At 33.9% G+C, this 23,135-nt stretch overlaps 7 protein-coding genes across 14 annotated transcripts in view; 3 read left to right on the top strand and 4 right to left on the bottom strand.

Moving 5' to 3' along the window:
* Mitofilin (inner membrane mitochondrial protein mitofilin) overlaps nucleotides 1-2,240 on the bottom strand; it is a 30,318-nt gene extending 28,078 nt beyond the window's left edge. For 2 of the 4 annotated variants that reach the window (XM_043420574.1, XM_043420576.1), the window contains exons 1-5: nucleotides 2,085-2,240; nucleotides 1,605-1,690; nucleotides 1,301-1,369; nucleotides 275-490; nucleotides 110-159 (exon numbers count right to left, since the gene is read on the bottom strand). In XM_043420574.1, coding sequence (XP_043276509.1) covers nucleotides 110-159; nucleotides 275-490; nucleotides 1,301-1,369; nucleotides 1,605-1,690; nucleotides 2,085-2,129 — 466 coding nt within the window. In that variant the 5' untranslated portion in view covers nucleotides 2,130-2,240. Of the gene's footprint in view, nucleotides 1-58; nucleotides 160-274; nucleotides 491-1,300; nucleotides 1,370-1,604; nucleotides 1,691-2,084 lie in introns of all 4 variants that reach the window. The other 2 variants (XM_043420573.1, XM_043420575.1) reach the window with 2 other exon arrangements.
* Nucleotides 2,241-2,245: 5 nt separating this feature from the next.
* On the top strand, nucleotides 2,246-3,677 carry mRpL35 (mitochondrial ribosomal protein L35). The gene is made up of 4 exons (XM_043420583.1): nucleotides 2,246-2,378; nucleotides 2,720-2,897; nucleotides 3,012-3,152; nucleotides 3,380-3,677. Exons 1-4 carry the CDS (start codon nucleotides 2,348-2,350, stop codon nucleotides 3,612-3,614), a joined length of 585 nt encoding a protein of 194 aa, XP_043276518.1. The 5' UTR covers nucleotides 2,246-2,347; the 3' UTR covers nucleotides 3,615-3,677.
* Nucleotides 3,678-3,829: 152 nt separating this feature from the next.
* On the top strand, nucleotides 3,830-5,484 carry LOC122411624 (uncharacterized). The gene is made up of 3 exons (XM_043420578.1): nucleotides 3,830-4,206; nucleotides 4,291-4,576; nucleotides 4,951-5,484. Exons 1-3 carry the CDS (start codon nucleotides 4,046-4,048, stop codon nucleotides 5,440-5,442), a joined length of 939 nt encoding a protein of 312 aa, XP_043276513.1. The 5' UTR covers nucleotides 3,830-4,045; the 3' UTR covers nucleotides 5,443-5,484.
* A 115-nt stretch (nucleotides 5,485-5,599) lies between these two features.
* Slbp (Stem-loop binding protein) lies at nucleotides 5,600-7,487 on the bottom strand. Its single transcript, XM_043420582.1, has 3 exons — nucleotides 7,265-7,487; nucleotides 6,134-6,772; nucleotides 5,600-5,959 (listed from the first exon to the last, which is right to left on the bottom strand). The coding sequence occupies exons 2-3, from the start codon at nucleotides 6,751-6,753 to the stop codon at nucleotides 5,794-5,796; spliced, it is 786 nt and encodes a 261-aa protein (XP_043276517.1). The 5' UTR covers nucleotides 6,754-6,772; nucleotides 7,265-7,487; the 3' UTR covers nucleotides 5,600-5,793.
* A 134-nt stretch (nucleotides 7,488-7,621) lies between these two features.
* Bmcp (uncoupling protein Bmcp mitochondrial) lies at nucleotides 7,622-12,665 on the top strand. 4 transcript variants are annotated; one of them, XM_043420581.1, is made up of 8 exons: nucleotides 7,622-7,640; nucleotides 7,886-8,009; nucleotides 8,096-8,243; nucleotides 9,287-9,566; nucleotides 10,324-10,442; nucleotides 11,813-11,873; nucleotides 12,089-12,178; nucleotides 12,458-12,665. In XM_043420581.1, the coding sequence occupies exons 2-8, from the start codon at nucleotides 7,931-7,933 to the stop codon at nucleotides 12,581-12,583; spliced, it is 903 nt and encodes a 300-aa protein (XP_043276516.1). In that variant the 5' UTR covers nucleotides 7,622-7,640; nucleotides 7,886-7,930; the 3' UTR covers nucleotides 12,584-12,665. The 4 variants fall into 4 exon arrangements, 3 of the variants coding, with proteins under 3 accessions (XP_043276516.1, XP_043276515.1, XP_043276514.1); XM_043420580.1 differs by lacking the exon at nucleotides 7,622-7,640 and adding an exon at nucleotides 7,647-7,789; XM_043420579.1 differs by lacking the exon at nucleotides 7,622-7,640 and having other exon boundaries at nucleotides 7,647-8,009.
* LOC122411621 (protein FAN-like) lies at nucleotides 12,422-19,626 on the bottom strand. Of its 2 annotated transcripts, none has more exons than XM_043420570.1 (16): nucleotides 19,493-19,626; nucleotides 19,138-19,368; nucleotides 18,853-19,048; nucleotides 18,451-18,636; nucleotides 17,837-17,908; nucleotides 17,542-17,750; nucleotides 17,261-17,423; nucleotides 16,477-16,631; nucleotides 16,069-16,247; nucleotides 15,656-15,787; nucleotides 15,351-15,557; nucleotides 14,920-15,193; nucleotides 13,947-14,177; nucleotides 13,607-13,695; nucleotides 13,270-13,521; nucleotides 12,422-13,191 (listed from the first exon to the last, which is right to left on the bottom strand). In XM_043420570.1, exons 1-16 carry the CDS (start codon nucleotides 19,504-19,506, stop codon nucleotides 13,100-13,102), a joined length of 2,682 nt encoding a protein of 893 aa, XP_043276505.1. In that variant the 5' UTR covers nucleotides 19,507-19,626; the 3' UTR covers nucleotides 12,422-13,099. The 2 variants fall into 2 exon arrangements, with proteins under 2 accessions (XP_043276505.1, XP_043276506.1); XM_043420571.1 differs by having other exon boundaries at nucleotides 18,853-18,964.
* On the bottom strand, nucleotides 19,396-22,921 carry nmd (no mitochondrial derivative). The gene is made up of 6 exons (XM_043420577.1): nucleotides 22,587-22,921; nucleotides 21,930-22,172; nucleotides 21,496-21,697; nucleotides 21,035-21,231; nucleotides 20,733-20,911; nucleotides 19,396-20,545 (listed from the first exon to the last, which is right to left on the bottom strand). The coding sequence occupies exons 1-6, from the start codon at nucleotides 22,740-22,742 to the stop codon at nucleotides 20,383-20,385; spliced, it is 1,140 nt and encodes a 379-aa protein (XP_043276512.1). The 5' UTR covers nucleotides 22,743-22,921; the 3' UTR covers nucleotides 19,396-20,382.
* Nucleotides 22,922-23,135: the final 214 nt, after the last annotated feature.

Raw genomic sequence — 23,135 nt, 5'->3', positions numbered from 1 at the left:
CAACACAAAAGAAAAATAGAATTGAAACTTTTGGGGAAGGATAAAAATAGGGTCTCACGTATGTAATCTTCTATATTCGTGCAGACTATACTGTTTCTTGAACTCTGACCTGCTTTTTGTTCGTTCTCTTTAACCTCACCGAAGATCATCTTGAGTAGACTGTAAAAAGAAAAACAATTATTCTATGAGAATATAATTCAGAAAAATAATGTGAATGAACGAAATTTCTGTCTCATATTTAGCAACATCGGATAACGAAAGAAGAAAATCTCACGTTTGCTTGATGTTTTCGAAAAATTCGCGAACGATGTCGAAATACTTGTTCTCCTCTTGGAAAATGATACGAATTGTACGATCCGTGCCTGGTATCCATTGTTCCAGAGTTAGTCTGAACTCGGGATCGTTTTTGGCATAAGTTAGCACACCAAGAGTGCCCAAAGTTACAGCCCCTATTGCTATCAGGCCACCCGAACCTCCTCTTTTTTTCTCGCTGCAAATAAAAATATCCAAATATAGAAAACCATGTGTCAAGAATTCGAATGATATCAAAGTCGCTGAAAAATGCAAAGCAAAAACGAACATGTGAAAAGAAATCACAACCTCCTATGATTTCAATAAAAGCCATCATTCAAGTGCATCAGAGACAAATAATATTTCTCATAAGTAGAACAAAATACTGAATACGTGACCAAAGCCTGGGGACTGAACACTGAAACATGCAAAATGAACAGTATTGAAGTTTGGATCATCGTCATACAAGAAAAATTTGATTTTGAAATTTGTATTTATTGATTCCTTCCTAGAGTTGAATATTTTTTAAGCACTTTCATGACCAGAGCATTGGAAAAAGGTCATGAAGAAAGTACTGCACATTTCAAATATAATAGATATCTGTGATTTGTTTTGAAGAAACCTTAGTAATTCAAAAAATATCTCTTCAACGCGTTAAGCTACAGAGTTCGAAGAGGTCGCGATCGAAAGAAAAAAAAAAATAAAAAATACGTTAACTTATAATATTCTCTGGAATACTATAGTTAATTAATTATTAAAGAAACAAATTTTTGAAAATTTTCGTAAACAATTGGAAACGCTATCGCTCCGGTAAAGAGTCTCTGGCAGCAACTCGTCATGTTGTTATAAATGTACTTGTCTCAGAGTTGCTGCCGCGACTCTAGATGATTACTTATCAATTTTATTTCAGGTTCAATCATTTGAATAAAAAAAAAAACAATTTTATTAGATTCCGATGATGTAAAACTCAATACTGTTATAACCTCAAGAAATCCCTTTTTCTCTATACCTTTTTGGTGATTCGGTTGAATACCTAAGACCAGAGTACCTGGACATAAGTTTAACGTCTTTGAAGAGTCTAAAAAAAATGATCTATTAGTTTTTATAGCTTTAAATTTTTGAATATTTTTTTTTTATTAAACGTGATCTATTATTATTTTTTGACATTAATATGTATACTATTCAGCGCAATATATTTTGTTTTCATCAGAGTCGAGAAAATTCAATTTTTGGAAAAAATGACTTTTTACTACAGCGACAAAAATAGAGAATCGCAGTGTTTTGACATTTGAGAGCAGAGGGTGTTTACTCACCTGCTTTCTGGTTCGCATTTGACAGAAGATTGACTCCCATGATATCTGGCTGTGAAATAGATTTTGGAGCACGTGTGTTTCTTGACCTGTTATGAAAACGGATATTGTCATTAAGCAAACGAAAATTATGTAAGCATCTACAAAAAGCCATCTTGCCCCACGAGGGACAACCTTGACGTACGAGAGTATAAATAGTGATTTTTAACCGTAAATATTTAACAAATAATATAGTTATTAATAAGAATGAATCAATTGGAGATTATGAAAAGAGAAAATAACCCAATGACACAAGGTGAAATGTTAAATTTTGAACACAGTTTGACGAACGAAACTTGACGGCTCGCCAATGTCGTCAATGAACAGTGTATTCAACCGTTGACACTGCTCCATTTTTGTAATAAGTTTATCATAATTCGCGATACCGGAGATCGAGTAGAATTCACAGTTTTTAAATCTATATTAATTATGAATATCACTTACCCGATTAATACCGTTGCACGGAAATTTTAATCCTATTCGGAACATCTTTCGGGTGGCCGGGTCGCGGACAACCAAGGGGAAAAAGGGAACGACGGGACAGGACAAACTGAAAACAGCTGTAGCCGGCGCTCTTTCCTTCTTCGCTTCTCACTCGTTCCTTCTCTCGGTCTATCTAGTTTCTCTCTTACACTTGCTGTCCCGTGGATGCTCTGTCGCTGAAATCTTGTACCAAATTATCTCGTTCAGTCGTCGCGAAAAGAAGAATGTTACGCGTTCTCACCGCTGTGCTCCGAGGTAAATATTGTTGAATTTTTCCAAAGTTTTGTAAAAATATTGTTCGGAAGCGAACAAGCAATCGTTACTGTTCCACTAGGATTTATAAACTTGATGAATTATTATTTTGCTGTTAAGATTAATCGTCAATTTGATTGTACATTTGAGGTTAGGTTACTGAATTTTACGAAACGCCATGTTGATTTTATGGAAAAAAAACACGGAATTCCTGCGGAATCGGACCTTGATTTCCCGCGTTTACTCGAATTTTCAAATGTCGAATAGTGATAATTTTACAACTTTTATTAATGTGTTAATCATTCCTGAAGTTTTGCGTAAATATTAATCATGTTATTTTTCAGGTAGCACGCGCGCTGTGGCAAGCGTTCCTATAAAATCAGCAGAATGTAGAATTCCATCAATTTTGAAAAAATCTGACGTTTCCATTGTCGGGTTTAAGTCACAAACCAAATATTTTTCTCTGTTATGTAAAACATCTTTGAATTCAACAACACACAACAATAATGAAACGTTGCTCAGGTAAATTCAAATGGCGATTCATTTACATCGTATTTTTTTAATTGTCAATCAATTTGATAATAAATCAAAACAATTAAGATTTAACCAAAGCATTAATTGACAACAAAATTCTAGACCATCTGCATCTTCGAGTGTTCCACAAATGAATGGCCAAGTGACAAAAATTCCGATCAGAACTGTAACGAAATATACCAGATATAAGGGAAAGCGACAGTCGGTCAAAACGGTGCTTCGTCGATTTTATAGACTCAATTGGTAAATAACTGAAATTTTTTAAACTGACCATATTTTTTGAATGATATTTTCATTTAAAAAATTCATTATCATGGTAATGTTAAAAAAGGGAAAAATTTTTTTCTGTGATTTGCAACTTCCTACACATACGATAATGTTACTTGTTAAAATGACGGATTCCTCACAATTTGGCATGTAAATTCCCCCTTGAAATATCAATTTTGGTCACTCCATTTTCGCACTTTCAGGGGCATATGGATAAGAACAAAAGCTGGTCGTCACAAAAGATTGTGGAAAAAAAGTGCAAACCGAAAACAACGTCTGCGTCGTCATGTATTCACGACTGCGAGTCAGTCACGTTTATTAGACACAATGGTGACCAAATTCTGGAGACGTCCTAAGTACTATGTTGACGATCCTTACAATCCTTATCACACTCGCGATTCGTTTTATTTAACTCGGAGAGTTCCCCGAATCCCTTAATGGGTGCACGGGTATCCCGTTATAATATAAGAGAATGAAAAATAAAACATGGGTCCGCTGCAATCAAGGTCGAAGTTTATTGTCACCCTCGTAAACCCATAGTAATTTTCAACAATAGCTTATTCCTTTTTTTTCATCTTAAAACTTCTCTCGAATTATGTGCGTATTAACTAAAAATAACATGAAATGGTTGGAAAAAAACGTTTAAAACATTTCCCGCCAACAGTTGAATAACTGCACACCAAATCGCCAGGTGGCACTTCATCGTAAATCAGCTGTCATGCAATTTTACGCATTTTCAACTGTTGGAAAGAACGAATGTGAAATGTAATCAAATAATAGTGTAATAACCAAAGTCCAAAGTTTTTGAGAAATGAATTAATGTCACATAATTTCCAATATTATAAAATATCAAAATTTTATACGAAAAAATGGAAGAAGCTAGTTTGACGAATAAATTGGAAGATGCATCAGAAATAAAGAGTTCGAAAATTCAGGACCAATGCATTACGTCAAATTGGATGCTAACTCAGAATAACAAACGGTGGAGCGATGCAATTTCAATTGTTACCGGTTTTGAGACCACTGAAAGGTTAAAATTGCTCCAATCAAATTATTCAATAATAAAAACATTGAATATAACCAAATAATTATTTTCATGTTCTAATATTTTCAGTTTAACCGTGGACGATATTGTTACCGAAGATTCGTATGTGATACTTCAACCTGTGAATGCAAACTTGGATAGCAAGCATGAAGCCTGCGTAATTAACATAAATTTAACGGGACAGAAAATCTTGAAAATCGGAGTGGTATCCGAAGCTTCGGTTCTAGAATTTTTCAAGGAATCGGAAGAGTATGCGGGAACTGCATTTGCTGAATTAATCCTTGAAGACGAGGGAGCCACTGCCTATCTGGCGGACTTGAATTTCTCAAGACCAACTTCGCAAGCTAGTATAAAAGTAAATGAATTATTTATTAATCACATGTGAAATCCTTGGGTTATTGAACTTTTCCATTAACGAAGATTGATGAAGTACAAATCATATTTTTTCCTATAAATGCCTCGATAGAAGTTTGTAAGGTTGACATAAAGAATATCGTGTTCATGCCAGCGTATTGCCTTTGTCATGAGTTATCGCTTGAAATGAAAAAATATTTTACTTAAAAACCCTTAAATCACTTAAGAAAGACTCACAAAAAGATTATTGTCCAATTTAACTAAAACAAACATTCTTGTGTCAATGTGATTATCCATCGGTTGTTCACAAATATTATATATCTAGAGTATTTTGAATTTTATGCAACTAAACAACTTTACCGAAATATTTTTCAGTTTACAAGGGTACACAACGATTCTCGTTCGTACATGTACCTATATGGGATGAGACTTGTTGTAGAAAACGTCACTGACTCGAAATCAAACCAGCGACTATCATTAGAGGATATATTGTCGAATTCTTATGGTGTAAATAATGCACTAGGAAAAACGGCGCTAATGGTTCCACCAAATATGGTAGATTTTGCTGATTATGATGGTAATTTCTCTACAGAGATTGATGCGTTTCTAAGAGGGTTTATGGAGAAAACCTTGAGCATGCGAGGTGAAAGGCCAAAGAAAAAACAAGAATCGTTGAAGCCCGTTACCCAACTAGCGAATGAAAATAGTGGGAGTCAAACGAACAAAGAGTTGCAAAGAGATATTGAATCTGATATAGATAAGAAATTGATGGACATGGAGAAAAGGTTGATGGAACGAATGGACGAATTAGAAAAGAAAACAATGGAAAAATTAGATATTATACTGAACAGAGTAATGTTACTATAAAACTAGTTTGATAAGGAGTAAATAAATTTATAAACCATTAAATTACCTCGGATTTTTTTTGTCCTCTAGTCATCGAGACAAAAATGAACGATTAATATAGATCAGAGCAATCTTCATTACGGTAGATGTGCAGGAATCGCAAACCATTCAATTCGTATTCGCGTATTCCAAGAAATATATATTTCACACATGAGGCTCGTACATCCACGTACAAATTGAAAATAAACACGGCCTGTCTGTATTTCGTATAAAAACCATCGAATGATAGCTCCAACATTTATTTGTAAATTTATGAACTTATTTCGCTAGAGCTTCTTTTTTTTCATGATTTTCTTTTAGAGCGATATTTGACTATGAAAAAGTTGGATTTTCGGATTCCTCTTTCGTGCCATTTTCTTCTGGAGGATCCCAAGTATGAAGCTGTTTTCGCCATAACTTTACCATACCATCCCACCCTCGTCTACTATATTTCGTGTATTTTGGCGGCGTTTTTGGATGCTCTTTGGTTCTTTGGTGTCTGGAAAATAGGTTTTTCTTTATTATAAATAACTTTTGTTCCATGCTGAAAATTGAATTTTTTTTAATGGATAAAAATTTTTCCTGAAACATTCCAATGTAATTTTACAGCTGAATAAACTTTGCATGATTCTCTTCCAATTTTTCATTATAAAAGAAAATGTTTCAAACTTACTTAGGAACCATTTTGATGTATCTGTCATAGCCTATAGTATTTTTTCCATAATCTATATCTTTTTGTCTCCGGGCCAATACAGCAGGGTCATTTTCAAATTGTTCTGATTTTTTGCCAGCACCTGAGGAAGTTGTGCTGGAGCTTGACCCACTGTTTTTTCTATTTCTGGAGACTCTTTCGTTGTACTTCTCCAAGCTCTCTTCTCTTAATCTCTTACGCGTAGTTTCATTATTTTCCTGAGTGATAGGACTTCTACCACCGTCGCGCAAGCATTCATCTCTATCTATGCTTTCATCACTCTCGATCCACTCCAATCCAAGATCTTTTGTTTCTACTGAATCTTCTTTATTTTTCATATGCTCTACTACAATCGCTTCGTTCATCTCCATTTTGTTTATCAAATTCTCTTCAGAGTTCAATTCTAATTTCATACTTCTATTTTGCTCGTCATTCACAGTTACACTGTCCATCTTGTCTCCGTTATTTGTATCATTTATTTCTGATTTAGCATTTATGCCGCAAATCACCTCATCCAGGAGAGCATCCTCTTCATCCAAAACTTTTACCGAATGATGGGAATCATTTTCGTTGCTGCATTTTCCACTGATTAATTCTGCCATTATTGCTGACTTGACAATTCTACAATCAAATAATATTGATGGAAATCATTGGGAAGATTGTTTCATTTTCAGTTTAATTTTTCAAATTTTTGCTCATTATCCTACAAGACATGATAAATTTTTTATTACAAGCGAATTTCAAATTATTGTAGGTTTATTAATTGTCGCCTCATGGTTTATTAAAAGGCCACCAGCTTTCCCCTCTCACAAATTTATTTTAGGAGTTGGAAGTAGGCACATCGATTATTCGAGCTAGTTTATTGAGGCTACAAAAAAAATGTCTACAAATTGAATCAATATAAAATCAGATGTCGTCAAATCCGTATGCAGATTCCGCCGCAAAGTAATTATTATTTCATGGGTCAGCATTTTGTGTTAGAATAAAAAATTTGTTTTACTATTTTCTCTAAGCAATGATACAAATGTCGAGATACTTCGACGCTCCAAACTTGAAAACGAAAGAAATAAGCCATGAAAATAATACAAAAAATTTCATAACCGATAAGCTCACCTTAAATCCTTGTGTGATAATAAGACGAAAATGAACGGAAAGATTTTTTTACATAATTTTTGGAATAAATATTCGTAATATAAAGGAACAACGAGAACGTAATGAGAAAAAATTTTAGCCGCAGCGCGTAAACAAGTCGAACCAAGAACGCGCGCCTATTATTGTTATGCACGATAATAGTAAGCAACAAGCACACAACTCACACATGAAGAACAGCAAAAAACAAGATTAGTGTGAGTCTTCGGCGATTTCTCGTTCCCTACACGTCCACGAGGTGCGTGGAGATCGTTGAAAGAAATGTAAAAAAAAAAATTCCGATAGCATGCGATTGGCGACAATTTCATCGTAAAATTGACGAATGGGAGAAACACATTGGGTATATTATACACGCGTTATTTTTCCCCGCGTTTATCGGTTATTTCGTCAGAAAAACGCACGATCGTTACGATAAAAGAAAAAAAAGTTTGTTAAACAAAGTGTTTGGAGTGGAAAAAAGATATTGGGGATTTTTCGTTGACTCCAAATGTCCGTATTGTATATCTCAAAAAGAGTGACATTCTTTTAGAGCGCTGAATTTCGACCTAGTATCTTGTCAAAACTAACCTGTTAATCGTATACTAGATTTTCATTTTTTCAAATTGAAAAACAACGAGCAGTAGAGCGCAGATGGTAATGGGAGATAAAAACTCGATGGATTGGTGTCCTTTTGTTTACGGGGGACTAGCTTCGATAGTTGCAGAATTAGGTAACGTTTCATGGATTTTTTTCATAAAAATAAGATTGCTCATTTTATTGTATCTCGTTACAATTTAATCGATTTTTTTTGTCCAGGTACATTCCCCCTAGATACGACTAAGACTCGTCTACAAGTTCAAGGCCAAAAGTTCGACAAGAAATATGCTTCTTTACGATACTCTGGTATGACAGATGCTCTTGTTCAAATTTCTAAACAAGAAGGCTTCAAATCACTGTACTGTGGGTGAGTTGACAAATGATTTTTTTCTACTGCTTCAAGCTTATCTGAACTATATATTTCATTGTATGAAGCTCTTTTATTGCTACATAAAAATTGCACACTCTACACACGCATGATAGTTTACGCAAATCAATATTAAGTCTTTATGGTTTGGAAGAACTGATCAAAAATCAAAAGAATTTTGACATGCTCAAATTTTTTAACAAAAGTGAAATGAGAAATGAATTTTTAAAAAGTCAAAATTCAAGATGAATTTTTTTAAATTTTACCACAATAAAATATAGACAGATTTCCTGTATCATAAGCAACAAAATGACATGCGTCTAGAAAAGACAAACAAAATAATTAAATTAAATAATTAAAAAATTCATATCCATAATATCAAAGAATATTCCTTTTAAAATTAAATTCAATCTATGTAAAAAAATTTGGCAAGTAAAAGCACTATTTGCTCGACTAAAATGATTCAAATAAAATCTATTATTTCTCAGAAAAGTTTAGAAAACTAGGAATAAAAATATTTCTGAAAAAAAATTTGCAAGCTCCCTGAAATGACAGCACCAAAAATAACCATGAATGAAGCAGAATTTATAGTTGAGTTCTTTTTCTTGCAATGAACTGTTATTTATGGGGAACTTGGTGACGGAAAGCCAAAAGTTGTCGCGCTGTCTATAAATTCATGTAATAGCTGTGGTGTTCTAGAGCGCTGTAGAGCTTGGAATGGAAAAAATTAAAAAGTTGAAAAAAAACTCTTGAAGATCCTTATAAATGTGACTTTATCTTGCGCGCCAAATTTTTCACTGAGTTTCCTCTTCTTTTTTTCCTCAAGAAAAACAAAACAAAGCATTTTGCTACTTTCTCAACCACGGGCATTTACTAATCACGAGCACTTTAGGTAAAAAAAAACATAGTACGCACCAAATGCACCAGAGACGAGAATTTATCTTTGTTGCTGTAAGCAGAAAAAAAATTTTGAAAGAATTTGATTGGAAATTAATTGCGGAAAGTCAATTTTTTGTTTGTTTTTTTTTCTCGCATCAAAACAGGATCAGCTCGGCAATACTGAGGCAGGCTACATATGGAACAATTAAATTTGGCACATACTACACGCTTAAACGAGCCGCTACCGAAAAATGGGGAACAGATGATTTAGTGCTTATAAATGTTGTGTGTGCAGCGTTAGCAGGAGCTATTTCAAGCGCAATCGCTAATCCAACTGATGTGGTGAAAGTTCGCATGCAAGTGACTGGTGTCGAGGGGAATTTGTCTCTGAGCCGGTGTTTCCGGGATGTATACCAACATGAGGGTGTACGTGGATTGTGGAGGGTAAACATTAATCAAATATACGAATTATACGAATATCCTTTTCCTTATGAAAAGCCATCAGTAATTATCATTGAACATGTTGCCATTGTTTGGCAAATTCTAACATCCAATCTATTACTCACAAAGTAATTATACATCCATCAACTGATTTTTTTTATCTCTAAATATTCCCTGCCTTAGAAAAGTATGAAATAATTCCTAGTGCAAAGAAAACTCTTTATTATCCTTTGAGAAAATTGCATATGTTGTGTTTGATATACTTTTTTCATGACGCTGAATTTTGCAACGACGGAATCCAACTAAATGATCCAAAAAAACCCTCCAGTAATTCTAGTAATTCTCCAATTTTGTTCCCTGCCCAATTTGCAATTCGAAATTTTTCAACCTGCACCGATACTTCGTGAAATAAAAAATTGGTGAATTACAAATGTTATTTGCATTCATTCCGTTGGACTCCAATGTTGCGAACTTCAGTGTTGACTTTTTTTGATATGTTATCAAAGATTGTATCATTGCAAAGTAACGAGATATTTTTTCTCGTCTTTACAACGTTTATCTACAACAATTGTACAATTCATTTTCGGGACGTCACAACTGAGAGATTGCAAAAAATGCAAAACATTATTTTCAGTGAATTCAAACGATGCTGCAAGCTTTGATAACATTTGATTCGCGTTATTGCATAGTCGATCTTAGAGTAATAAAAACTGCATATAAGAACGAATATTTAAACAAGAATAACAATTACAAAATTCAGGGGGTTGGACCAACAGCTCAAAGAGCCGGAGTCATTGCGGCAGTCGAATTGCCTATTTATGACTTTACAAAGGGCAGGTTGACGCGAATCGTAGGAGACAGTGTCACTAATCATTTTATGTAAGTTGCAACGTTTTTGTCCTACATTTCATTATCCTTAATAAGATTTTTTGCAACAGAGCAATCTATAAATTTATCAAAAATTAATGCATGGATGCCGATTGCCCGACTGAAAGGTTTCATCATGAAAATAATAACAATAACAGCAACAACAACATGACCTTGCATGATTTTTTCCGTTTCTTGTTGTAAAAGTGATCATTTTACTATCCTAACATTTCAATATTATTTCAGGAGAGAAACAACGTCTCCGTCGCTAATTGTTTTATTAAAAAAAAGAGACCACAGGTCTCAAATGGATCAACCCTTATCCAGGCAAATTTTTCTATCCAGCCTGACATTGCTACGCAAATAACAATTTTTGTATCGGCTTTTGTTTTCTCTCAACCGTTTTTGGCGTATTTTTTCCATCATTGTTCATTACTACTCGCACTATTCAGAGCCAAAGAAATACCATAACTTTTTTCCTGTGCACTCAATTTCGAGTCGCGTATGTTCATCTGGTACAAATACCCCCCCCCCCCCCCCCCCCCCCCCAGCAATAATTCTGTATACAAAAAGCTTTCATTCATAATGATATGAAAAATAGTGATTCTAAGAGAAAAATTTATAGATTCAAATTCGACCCGGTCGAGTGAAAGATAGACAATTTTTGGTCATAAAGTTTCATTTTCTTTACAGGTTCATTGACAGTGTCGTGCACACCAGAGCACACACACAGAAAGAGAGAGAAAGAGAAAAAAGTGTACATGGAGGTTGGACCGCAATAAACATGACATGAAAGCAGCGAGTTCGATCCTCCGTGTCCTATTTTCACGATCTTAAAAAATAAACGAAACAAAAATCAAATAAACAAAACAGAACGAATGTTCACCAGATGAATTTATCTTCATCTACTTCGCATAGTCTTCTTGGTTAGCATTTTTCTACTTATCCATTTTATTTTTTCATAATATTGTTTATTTTATCATGTTTGTTTTTAATCCAACAATACCCATTGAGCTTATTTCAAAATTCAAAACAAACACTAGAAATTCAACACTCGGACTAACTTAAAATCTTTTGAAACTTCTACTTTGCATGCATTTTCGTTGTGTTTGTTTTCGTTGTGGGATTTTGATTATATTTTTGTTTTTCGCATTTAGCCATTTTCATAATTTTTAGACGCTCTCGTGTTGATAAATAGTGCCTGGATAAGGGTTGATGGTCCGTAACTGTATTTATTGTTTGAAAAACACAATCACTCTATAATAAATGGCAACGGATAATCTCCTTAATATTCGCGGAATTTAATAAAATTTTCTATTGTACAACACTATGCTTCCATCGTGTTTATAGTTCTGTTTCTTTTTCTTTCATTAATATTGCAGCTCGAGCTTTGTTGCCAGTATGGGGAGTGCTGTAGCTTCGACTCCGATTGACGTTGTTCGGGTGAGTTACAAATTTCATAATAAAAAACAATATTACTCTGCAACAAGGTCAGAACTTTCCTATCGGTCATTTTTTCAGTCATAAAATATTTGTTCATTTTTTACCTTCTTTATCGATGAATATATTTATCTCAATTCTATTCAAAAATGATCATCTCAATTTCACTGATTACTATGAAAACAATAATAATAATGAGTTGGGTAATCTCATTTCAGACTCGATTGATGAATCAAAGAAGAGTTCATACAGCTTGTGGAACTCTCCCGTCCCATATTTATAGTGGAAGTATCGATTGTTTTCTGCAGGTAAGTGCGGACAAACATTTTGCAAAAAAATATTCAGCATTTTCTACTACACGAAAACATAAACATAATTTTGTACGAAAAATAGAAAATAGTACTTTGTGTACCAAGGAAGCAACGTGAGCCGAGGAGTTCAAAGTTTTTGCCTCAGAGGTGCACACGATACTTTATATAACAAACGTGGTTGCGTTGTATAAAAGGATTTTGCCAGCCTAATAGTTCAAAAATGATCCTTTCAACTACATCTATAATATAACATTGATTTTTATTACATTTTGTTAGACGATCAAAAATGAGGGATTCTTCGCTCTTTACAAGGGTTTCGTTCCAACGTTTCTACGAATGGGCCCGTGGAATATAATATTCTTCATAACTTACGAGCAATTGAAAAAGCTTCATAGTTTTTGAGGAATCACTGTACAAAGATGTAAATTTGTGTGAAACTCGCGGTAATATTAAAATTGTAAGATAATAAAACGAATTCACTGAACATTACTAAAACTCCGTGCCCACAGTGCTCACGAATAATGAACAAAATAATAAATAATCGCTCGAATCAACAAACTCCTTAATATCGTGAGAAGCAATAGAGAATATTTTATTTACTCACTCTATTTCGGCCGTTAATACTATCAAAATTGGTCTACCATGTGAAGTCATGATATCACTCATTCTTTTTTCTTTTATTTGGCTATCGAACTTTGTTGTCGAATTAGTATTATGGAGTATCAAGAGTTTTATAATTTTGCAGTTCTCAAAATCAAACTACTTATTTGTTATTTCCGTTTTCATGAAATATTTGCTTAACTATACATTAATGGAATTTTCTTTCAATCCTCCTGAAGTACGAATTCAATATATACAATATATATTTCAATATCAACGAAGATATAAACTTGATGAATGATTCTCAGAATTTGAAGGTCATTGGCACGTCCAAACAATAATTTTCTTGTCGACTCCACCCGTGATAACACGGCTTTGATCGGGTGTCGTGGTGATTGTTGTAAGATTACCTAAAAAATGAAAAAGACTTTAACTTCGATGGTTTCCTTATTTATTATTTATTTATTGAAAATTAAAGTTTAAATTACCTGCGTGACAATTCAGGGTTGAAAGGAAAAGAGCACCTTGAGAATCCCATAAACTGAGATTGCCTCGTGTGTCACCGATGAACAAAATTGTACTGTTCCAACTGAGAGCGATTGGCTCGTCCTCCAAAGTTGTACTGTAAATTCTCGTACTCGTTTGTATGTCGAAAACGTTAATCGCCATGTCGTTCGAACACGAAATTATATTTTTCGATTCACAGTCAAATTTAATTGCATTTATCCTGCCGGTGTGACCTTCGAGAGGGCAAATTAAAAAAAGAATAAACAACGAAAAAGAGCGGATTCGGAGGTGTTTTTTTCGTCAGACAAATCTTAGTACCTTTGATCGTGTACGTAACGTCATACGAATCCGTATTCCACAAAAAAATCTCTCCGTCGTCCGTACCGGACACCAACAAATTTTCGTTTCTACGAAATGAGAATAATCAAAATATTTATTAATCAATCAACGCGCTTAATATTTCAGGGTTTTCGAAATTTATAAATATCGAGGGTTCGTTAACTTTACGAGTTGTTTGATAGAATATCATCGAAACAATCGTAAAGATTGTGCTCTGATCGTAAAAGTATTACACTAAAGTTATGATAATAAAAATATGTAATAATTAATTGCGTGACGGTTGTACAGTGGTTGTAAATTGTGTCGATAATAAATGTACCTGGACACGTCCAATGCTATAACTTTAGCCTCGTGATCCAATTGAGCTATAAGACATTCCGCTGGTTTTATTTTCGATCCTGAATCATAACTTCGCCATATTTTAACCGTGCAATCCCACGAGCCTGACACGATTATTTGACTAGATGATATCCAGGCTAAACAGGATACTGCGTCCTCGTGGCCGTGGAGAGTATCGATTACACGGCCGAATTCAACGTCATAGAATATTCTTTAAAAATCGTCAGACAATTGAAAAATTAATTCATTTTCTTATCAAAACTAGTAATATTTTATATTCATTTGAGAATTGAAAAAAATAAAGTTAATAATTAATCGAAAAAACTGTGAAGATGATTCAAAAAACAATAGTATTTTTGTAGAAGTGCGAGATTTCTAGATGAATGCCTAAAACTTCTATAATAATAATACGGGCGTGACAGCCTCAATACTAGAATCTATACTTTTTAGTTATATCCAACGAATAAGTCGAAAAATCGGTTGTATCAAGAAGAATTGTTTCTTACTATTGGATTATAGAAAGCAAGTTTCGAAACAAAGATGGAACAAAATTTCACCTCTAGAAGACCGGGAAACCCATATATGGGCTTGCTCCGTGATATCATAATAAACTTTGTATATAGTTGATATGCGATACTAGACACTAATTCCAGCACTTTTCAAGGGCGATTTTAACTCTCAAATACCGGCCGTCTAAAGGTTGAACAAAAAAATTCTTTTTTTTTTATCTAATGAACTTAATGAGATCTATCGAATAAGTACGTTGCCATGGCCGAAAGAGTGACTAACTCTAACGCCAAAAGGCATCCTGCGTCGACCTCTCTCATGATTTGTATATTCATTTTATAAACAAATTTGTAGGAATTCGAGCACGTTTTTTTTTTGTATAATGCTAAAGACTGAATGTCATTATTACGCTGATGGATTATTTTTGTTCATATTCTAATACTTACAAAGTGTTGTCCCAGGAACCAGCAACAATAATATTTCGTCCAGTGGAAGTTCGATACGAAATACACGAAGATAAAGGTAGCGAGGAAAGATTTACACTTCTTGTGGACTTTCCAGTTTTCACCGAATATAATTTGAGGACACCGTCATGGCCAACCGAGGCAATGTCATCGCCGAATCCTCCATTCATCAAGCATACACTCGAAATGGCTTCTTTGTGAGATGGAAATATTGTCAATTGGTGTAACGTTTGTCTTTTTGGCAGGGACTTGTTTTCTGTGAATTGAGCCCAAAAAATAAGTTCTTGAATGTTGTTCTGCAAATGACTTCGTAATTGTGGTATTTTCCTGAATTGAACACGATGAAAATTTGGCATACATTTATATACGTGTAATTCATCCACAATTAAATGCAAATAATATATTGATTTCACCTAAAGTTGGACTCTGCTCTGAGCTCGACAAGCGCTGGTCGATCGTTAAATTTTGCAAAGACACCAAACGTTTTGGATGTGGAAGGGTAAAAACCTGTTTAGGAATTTGTCCAAATTCCATTATTTGTACTTCGAGGCCATGACGATCATTAATGTCGTGAATCGTGTCAAGATCCACTGCCCCCTCGTAACACAGATGGAAAAATACTACAAACAAAAATAGATAATGAAATTTCATTTGTTTGTTGCTCCAAAAAATTATTTATATTGATTATTTGGCTCTGAGAAATTTGAAATGTAATAACCATTGTCAGCTTTTTCGGCTTCGATGCCTCGTTGCTTGTAACCGAATATCAAATCAATCCAATGATGCAAATTCTGCGATACCCAGTCGCTTTCCATGGCGTTTCTCAATTTTTTTATGAAATCAGCTGGCCCTACAAGAAAAATGAAGAACCAAATTTAATGGGAATGCATTTGAAATAATTCCGGAAACTGTTGTAAACGATAATTTTTTTTTTCATAGAGCTAACCCATTGAATGTTTTTGGCGTTACAAAATCAAAATTTGAAAAAAAAATCGATTGAAGTTTTGCGTTTTTAGCATTCACGTATTAATTTTAGAACTATTCAAAGATCCATTAGACATATTTTGAAATGAAAAACAAAAGTTTCCGAAATTTTTGTTGATATTCTGATGAACCAAATATCAATCTTACCATTAGCCCAAGGCGGTAGCTGTACATCACCAATTTTGGTACCGTCATGTCGATATCCAAAATCGATACCATAGCTATTCACTAAAAAATCCCCACCGTTGTTCGTGTCATAAAATTCGGGTATCAGCTCTTTAAAGTCCGACATGTTCATCAATACATTTTTCCATACGTCGGCTACACTGTTAGGTTTTTTCTTGTTAAGGAGTATAACAATAAATCGATTCTGCAGAGTTCGGTAAAGCAATAAAAGATATGTATTGTCGATTTGAGCGCGAAACTTTTTAGAGAAAACCACAACCTCAACCCTCCCCCGAAAATTTAGCAACGATTACGATGCATGCGAAGCGATACAAGATTATTATCTTTTGCCAATGAAAACCACAGAATAAATCATTGAAACACACGTACTTGTTGAACATTCTGTCCGGGTGATCAAATCGACCGTTTTGAAGACAGAGCATGTACTGAGGATATTTTCTTACTAAATAAAACAAGACGAACCCTGGAGCGCTATAATGAGATCCGTACAAAAATTTGTTTTCCGTCATCTCCTCATATCGTTCCTGCAATGAAATTTATTTGTTTTAAAACTCGTATAAATAGGAAATTCGAATTGAAAATTACCTAATTTATTCCTGAATTGAAATTGTAGATTTAGGTTAGTCATAATATTGTATATTATCAACTGTATTAGGTGTACCTAATGTTTCGATAGCTATTCCGAAAATCAACTATTTTTATTTATTTTCTTTTTTCCTCAATTATTTATTTGTTTATCCGAGAGATTAGTAACTTAAAAAAAATAAAAAATACGTCAACTTACAGTATTCTCTGAACTACTGTAATTAATTAATTATTAAAGAAACAAATTTTGAAAGATTTTGAAAACAATTGTAAGCGCTATCGCTCCGGTAAAGACTCTCCAGCAGGGATTTGTCATATACATAAATTTACTTGTTTCAGAGTCACTATCGCGACTCTAGATATTTGTTATTCATTATTTTTTTCTCAGCTCGCTCGTTCTCACATTCGGGCATAACACAGATTACCATATTCGCAACTTTCGGCAACGAGAAAAACAAATTGAAACGGTTTAACAGCTTTCTCAATCAAAAAAGATCTTTCAATGTTCTCATTTAAATTATTTTGACGGTCAATCAATTGTGTCGACTATCGAAAAATATTCTTCTACTTTTAGTCTGCCCAAACGATTCGGCTCCAAGGCACCAATAGGTTTCGTCAAATCTCTGTAAATATTAACGTCATTGAAGTCCAGCGTCGAAGAACTATAATCCCGAATAATCCAAGGCATTACAGGATACTGAGTCAAATCATGGAATGTCCGATCAGCTAAGCTGCAAACAATATTCGAATAATATCATCGAACTATACATCACAAGCTGATATTCATTTCGTTATTATTATTTTTCAACTCGTCACAATCGACATATATTTAACGGAACATTTTTCTACCTGTTGATATACAAAAGATAATCATAATTCGATAAAGCTCCGTTTTGCCACTGTAACGTCATTTGGTTTTGAGGAATCGTATCAAGTCGAAGTTCTGATTGGCTCGTTAAACTCTCGAAGAGATTATCTCTGTTTTCTTGATTTTTGAACGACAAAAAAAGAAACTCATTCTTATTGTCCGGTTGACGATTCCATTTTATTTCCAATCCCTAAAAAATCTCAAGAGTTTAAAGATTGCAAAATAATTCAGATATGTCTGTCATCACAAGCGCATTTCACTTTTTCTAGCACTTACCACTTGCCTTAATAGAAATCGACGTTTTAAAACGCTCTTCACGTTTTTTAGATTAATTTTCAAAACCGGATGCTAAAAATGAAATAAAATTATTTTTTTACTCAATTAATAAATTAATAATATACTTGTTCGTAGATATTCACGAGTGGGGCTCCACGTTAAAACTGCTCTAAATTTTTTTCGAGAGCTTATAACGAAAGCATAAGATTATTTCTATTTCCAATGATTCGTCCGAAGACATTTGAAGAAATTCCGGACCCACCCAACTATTTCCATGTGTTCAACGAATCTGACACACATTCAAAGATTTTTGTGAAATTTTTAGACATGTAGAAATAGTGGGATGAGTACAAATATTGTATACAAATCAGTTTCCAAATGAAAATACATGATTATCAGGATTCAAATATTTTTGACTTTCATATCACACTTTTTTCTCAAAATTTTTTTACATATTATACATCCTTTCACCACTGTAGTAAAGATATTTCCAAATCATAGTATAGCTTTGAATTTATTAAAAAATTGAAGCTGTTTTAAGGTTGAGACCTGCTTGTAAATATTTACCACCGGGGAATTCAATGATCCATTATTTTTATTGATAATTTACTTACCTGATCCATATTGTTGTATGGCTGAAAGTAGATCCTACTGTTTGTCAACAATATCCTGCCTGGGTTAACAACGAGGGGAAGAATTTTGTTGGCCTGAATTTCAAGAACCACTTGTTCGTATAAATCTTCGAGCCATGATGTATCAAACGAAACTCTTGATTGTCTCGAATGTACTATAGCCATAATCTGCATATTTCAAGTATACTTGGATTATATACTATGTTGAGGTATTGATAACCAAAAAATTTTACAATAGTTTAGTATATAATGAAGAAAAATGTTATATCCTTTAAGGGAGGATTCGAAAAATCATTACAGGTTTAAGTAGTTAAAAAATAAATGTTTTTTAAAAAAGTTAGTTAAATTGAATCCTTGTTTTCATATGCAGTTGCAAAAACTCACCATAGCGTTTTGTTCAGCAGTTGGAAGAGTAGCTGCTCTAAGTAGTTGCATGATATGGGGAAGACAATCCTCAACATTTGCGTAATTGAAGCTGAACAGGAAAGAGGCGTTTCTGTGAATAAATTTGTAGGGTTCGAGTCGATTACCTTCGAACATTTCGACATATTGTTTACAGGTCACAGCCAAAAGATTAGATCTAAAAGCAAAAAGGGGATTAAACAAAAAATAATGCTTTGAAGCAAAATATTTCTCAATTCATATGAAATATTACAATGAAGTACTGACCCAGATGCATTGTTGTCAGTGATTTTCTCCACTTTGCATGTTTCTTTCAATTGAACTTTAATAAGGGGTTGATTAATGTCTTTGCTGACAAAAACCAAAGATTTGCAGCAAAGTTTCAATCTTCCATCTACCCACTCGACTTTACTGGAATTTGATGGATCTTGAATTTTCATGCGAACACTATAATCTTCGAAAAAAATTTCTCCTGGTTCCAACAATAACATGGTGAATCTATCAATAATTGACATAATGCAAAAGTTGAAAGTTACACAATTTTTCAATTATTTTATTAATAGTGACATTTGCTGTCGCACAAGAAAACGTAATTTTATAAATGATCTATCAATACACTCGCCTTTCTTTTTCCATCGTTGATTTTCGCCTACATATGCTAATTAAACTTGATTTAACGTGCACTTGTCACTTCCAGATACAAACACAGTTAACTGAATTGTTGCGCAATCCGAATGAAAAACATTGCAAAGTTTGAACAAAGGAAAATAAAGGTAGATAGATATGAAATGTGGGTCGAGAATTTGAAGGTTAACCGTGGTGAAATGTCATCTTGTAAGCGACACCCCAATAAACGACGGAATTTCAGAGAAATAAAAAATATGGAGGAGCATGGAAGAAAATTTTCTGAAATCAAAAGTGATTTCAATGATTTTTCTTTTTGTGAAATTGGGATCGAACATTCGAAGCAACTCTCAATTAACGAAATATGAATCTGCAAATAAAAAATGGTCTGTTTTTTTTTTCTAAATTGGGTTTTCATCAGCTGAAAGTGATGTTCCACAACTTTTCTTTATTATTTTTGGTTTTTTGAGAAAAAAATCTCTTCTAAATATATTTTACAAACCGTTCGATCCACTGACTCGTTATAATTTCTTTTTTTAATTTTATCTAAACATTTTTGTGATCATAATCCCGTACCACCCGGTAACGAGATTCGTCTTTGTCTTTTTTCATATTATTATTTTTAACACGATTCTAGGATTTATCCGATTATATGTGTCATATAATCTACGTATTTACAGCTCTCGCACGTAAATTTCGCAGTAAAATGAAAGCGGAAAGAGAGAAAATGTGTAATGAAAAATTAATTTAAGTTTCCTTACAAAAAACGAAGTTTAGATTTAATGGAGAAAAAATGAAAGAAAAAAACGCATATTACTCCGGTCGCAAAGTACTCAATAATAGCCTTAAGTATTTTTCATGTGTTATAATGTTTGTTTTTGTGATTGTTTAATCTAACTCGAGCTTCATCATCGGATGACTCGTTTGTACTTTTGATGTTCTCATTTTGTTGACTGAAGTTACAAGATCTTCCATCGTTATTGGGCGCACAGCGTCGTGAAATTGTTCTTCGTCTTCATCGTCCGTTCCCCCGCTAGTTTTGGAGGTGGATCTAATATAAGGGAGAAAAAGTATCGTGAATTAATCAGAATTACGAATAAATCGATATTTCAGTTAAATTGAAATTGCCAAATGAACACAATGATTATGAATTCAGTTCGATTACAACATTATACAATTTTTAGCATGGTGAACATTGAAAGTTTATGATTTTTTTCCATTGTTTTATATCAACTCACTGTGTATGGTTTCGGAGATAATCGCGAACTCGATATACTGAAGCGTTTCGACACAATTCATGCAAATCTGAGCTCGAAAAACCTTCTGTCATTTTTGCCAATCTTTCCATGTTTATATCTGGATCCGTGGGTTCGTTCATGAGTATTAAATCCAGGACCTGCCGACGTTGTTTCTCGTTCTAAAAGACAAAAAACAAACAGGTCAAAAATTTCCAAATTCAAGTTGAACAAAAGTTTTGGAAAACATTTCCTCTATGAGAGCTTGAATACGTTTAAAAATATGAATAAACAGAAAACTTCACCGGTAAACCGACGTGGAAAGTTGCTGGCATTCGTCGTAAAATAGCCCTATCGAGATCCTGAGGTCTGTTTGTTGCCCCCATGATAATCACGGTGCATGTCGGGTCTGTTATCAGTCCATCCCACAAAGACATGAACTGTGCCTTCATCATCGCTGTTGCTTCGTGATCGGTTGAATTACGAGCTCTCAGAAAGGAATCTTCAAAAAAAAATTGAAAATTAAAGCAAAACATACATGCATTGCATGAATCTTAAATAAATTGTATCACGATAAATTCTAAGAATTCATATGGGAAAAATTGACTAAGAAATAATGAGGCTAATATAAACAGTCAGTATCCAATGAAGAAGAAAAATAATGACAAGAATATTCAATAAAAGAGAGAATCTATTATTCGCATGTTCGTTACAAATTATAACGACTTGAATTATTTTTGGAACGATACCTTAGGTTTAGACTTACCTATTTCATCTATGAATATAATGCAAGGTTGAAGCTTAACAGCTAGTGAGAAAACAGCTGCGGTTAATTTCTGACTCTCTCCATACCATTTGTCAGTCAATATACTAACATCCAAATTTATAAATCGTGTGTTTGTCTCTTTGGCAGTAGCTTTTGCTATCATAGTTTTTCCACAACCAGGAGGACCATGTAGCAATACACCCTAAGAATGAAAACAAATTTTGTAAATGTTTAGTTTCAGAATAGTTACTTTATGTTTGTAATGATTTCTTTTGACTTATTGGATTGTTTTTTTCTTTATATGCTATGACATTCCATTTCTAAAATAATGAAAAATATCAGAAACAAAATAAGAACATTGCTAAAGCAATGAAAAGTGGTCATGAACGTTTTTTTTGCCAATTATTGATTTTACTTTTTTAAAGAATACAAACTTTGGGTGCATGAGTTAGCTGCGAATCTTCAAAGAGATCTTTCCTCTGGATAGGTAGAACAACGGTTTCCTTTAGTTCCTGAATAACCGATTCGAGACCAGCAATACTGTCCCACGACACAGTGATGTCATTGGGATTGACAAGGTGGCTAGCGATCATCATTTCATGATCAGTTAACTGATCAGTATCGATTGCAGTACCAAGAGCATCAGTCTTGGCTAATCGTCTTAATTGTTTCTCTGCCTTTTCCAACAAGCACAAGAACAATTTCAAATTATGTTCATTCAAGCAGTTATTTTGAGAAATTTGACAATTGATACTTGATTATATGATGTGCGCAGAAAGCTTAGGGAGAAAACAAGAAATGAAATATTTCTTTTGAAAACTAAGACCAAGGTGAATGATATTAGATCAAAAAAGCAAAATGAAACAATTGAGTATTCATATATCTTCTACGTCATAGAGACAAGTTCGTACAGAAATATAAAAAAAAATGATAAAATAAATTTATTCAGATGATGACACCATGATGCAAGAAATGATAATTATTTTTTAACAACTTCGTTGCTAGGACAGGTTATGTTGGATGTGGAAAAATTTAGAAACTGACAGCATGAAATTTTAGCCAAGGTAAAAGTGCTTTTAGAGTGAACGAACCTTTTTCTTGGCTTTTTTCTTAGCTGCATTTGTTGGATCAATTTGACTGACGATCCATCGCATACCAAGAAATCCGATGGCTGTTACGAAGGTAAGCCGCGCCACGAGGCCGAATATTTCGGATCGTGAGTAACCAATTCCATCGGCGATGTTCATTTTATGTTGTTATTGTGAGAATAAAAAACGTGTTTGCCTGCACACTATTCTCACCATCAAACGCGGGCACGAAAAGTGCCCTGAAGAAAAAAAACACACCTTCACCGTGATGATTTTGAAGCCGCTGATCACGATCACGATACTTTTACACACACGCCTTTAGGATAGCAGCACAGTGCACAAAATTCTTCACCAATCACGGAACTCAATTGGCGTGTATATATAAGCAACATACATTTTTTCTTTCTCCGATAGCCCATGATGAGGAGACTTCAGGCCATCGGGATCCTAGGATATTCTGAACAGTTTACGGCGAATAATTATAATTTGTTAATTAATTTTGATAATATTAGAGAATCTTTCATGAAAACTGTGTCATTGAAGTTCGTATCA

This window comes from Venturia canescens, chromosome 5 (genome assembly GCF_019457755.1).
Source record: "Venturia canescens isolate UGA chromosome 5, ASM1945775v1, whole genome shotgun sequence".
Classification (NCBI taxonomy): Eukaryota; Metazoa; Arthropoda; class Insecta; order Hymenoptera; family Ichneumonidae; genus Venturia; species Venturia canescens.
This window is presented reverse-complemented; position numbering and strand designations above follow the sequence as displayed.

What these genes read in the sequence shown, in the direction of transcription:
- Bmcp (XM_043420581.1), top strand. Translation starts at nt 7,931, where the DNA reads ATGGTAATGGGAGATAAAAACTCGATGGATTGGTGTCCTTTTGTTTAC. An exon ending in TTCGATAGTTGCAGAATTAG is followed by an intron (nt 8,010 to 8,095) that starts GTAACGTTTCAT and finishes TTTTTTGTCCAG; the next exon opens with GTACATTCCCCCTAGATACG. An exon ending in AGTGTCACTAATCATTTTAT is followed by an intron (nt 10,443 to 11,812) that starts GTAAGTTGCAAC and finishes TTAATATTGCAG; the next exon opens with CTCGAGCTTTGTTGCCAGTA.
- Slbp (XM_043420582.1), bottom strand. Translation starts at nt 6,753, where the DNA reads ATGGCAGAATTAATCAGTGGAAAATGCAGCAACGAAAATGATTCCCAT. An exon ending in TACATCAAAATGGTTCCTAA is followed by an intron (nt 5,960 to 6,133) that starts GTAAGTTTGAAA and finishes CCTATTTTCCAG; the next exon opens with ACACCAAAGAACCAAAGAGC.
- LOC122411624 (XM_043420578.1), top strand. Translation starts at nt 4,046, where the DNA reads ATGGAAGAAGCTAGTTTGACGAATAAATTGGAAGATGCATCAGAAATA. An exon ending in GGTTTTGAGACCACTGAAAG is followed by an intron (nt 4,207 to 4,290) that starts GTTAAAATTGCT and finishes TAATATTTTCAG; the next exon opens with TTTAACCGTGGACGATATTG. An exon ending in CTTCGCAAGCTAGTATAAAA is followed by an intron (nt 4,577 to 4,950) that starts GTAAATGAATTA and finishes AATATTTTTCAG; the next exon opens with TTTACAAGGGTACACAACGA.
- LOC122411621 (XM_043420570.1), bottom strand. An exon ending in AGCCGAAAAAGCTGACAATG is followed by an intron (nt 15,558 to 15,655) that starts GTTATTACATTT and finishes TTTTGTTTGTAG; the next exon opens with TATTTTTCCATCTGTGTTAC. An exon ending in AACCCTGAATTGTCACGCAG is followed by an intron (nt 13,192 to 13,269) that starts GTAATTTAAACT and finishes TTCATTTTTTAG; the next exon opens with GTAATCTTACAACAATCACC.
- nmd (XM_043420577.1), bottom strand. Translation starts at nt 22,742, where the DNA reads ATGAACATCGCCGATGGAATTGGTTACTCACGATCCGAAATATTCGGC. An exon ending in AGAAAAAAGCCAAGAAAAAG is followed by an intron (nt 22,173 to 22,586) that starts GTTCGTTCACTC and finishes TTGTTGGAAAAG; the next exon opens with GCAGAGAAACAATTAAGACG. An exon ending in AGCTAACTCATGCACCCAAA is followed by an intron (nt 21,698 to 21,929) that starts GTTTGTATTCTT and finishes TTTCATTCTTAG; the next exon opens with GGTGTATTGCTACATGGTCC.
- mRpL35 (XM_043420583.1), top strand. Translation starts at nt 2,348, where the DNA reads ATGTTACGCGTTCTCACCGCTGTGCTCCGAG. An exon ending in AATAATGAAACGTTGCTCAG is followed by an intron (nt 2,898 to 3,011) that starts GTAAATTCAAAT and finishes ACAAAATTCTAG; the next exon opens with ACCATCTGCATCTTCGAGTG. An exon ending in CGATTTTATAGACTCAATTG is followed by an intron (nt 3,153 to 3,379) that starts GTAAATAACTGA and finishes TCGCACTTTCAG; the next exon opens with GGGCATATGGATAAGAACAA.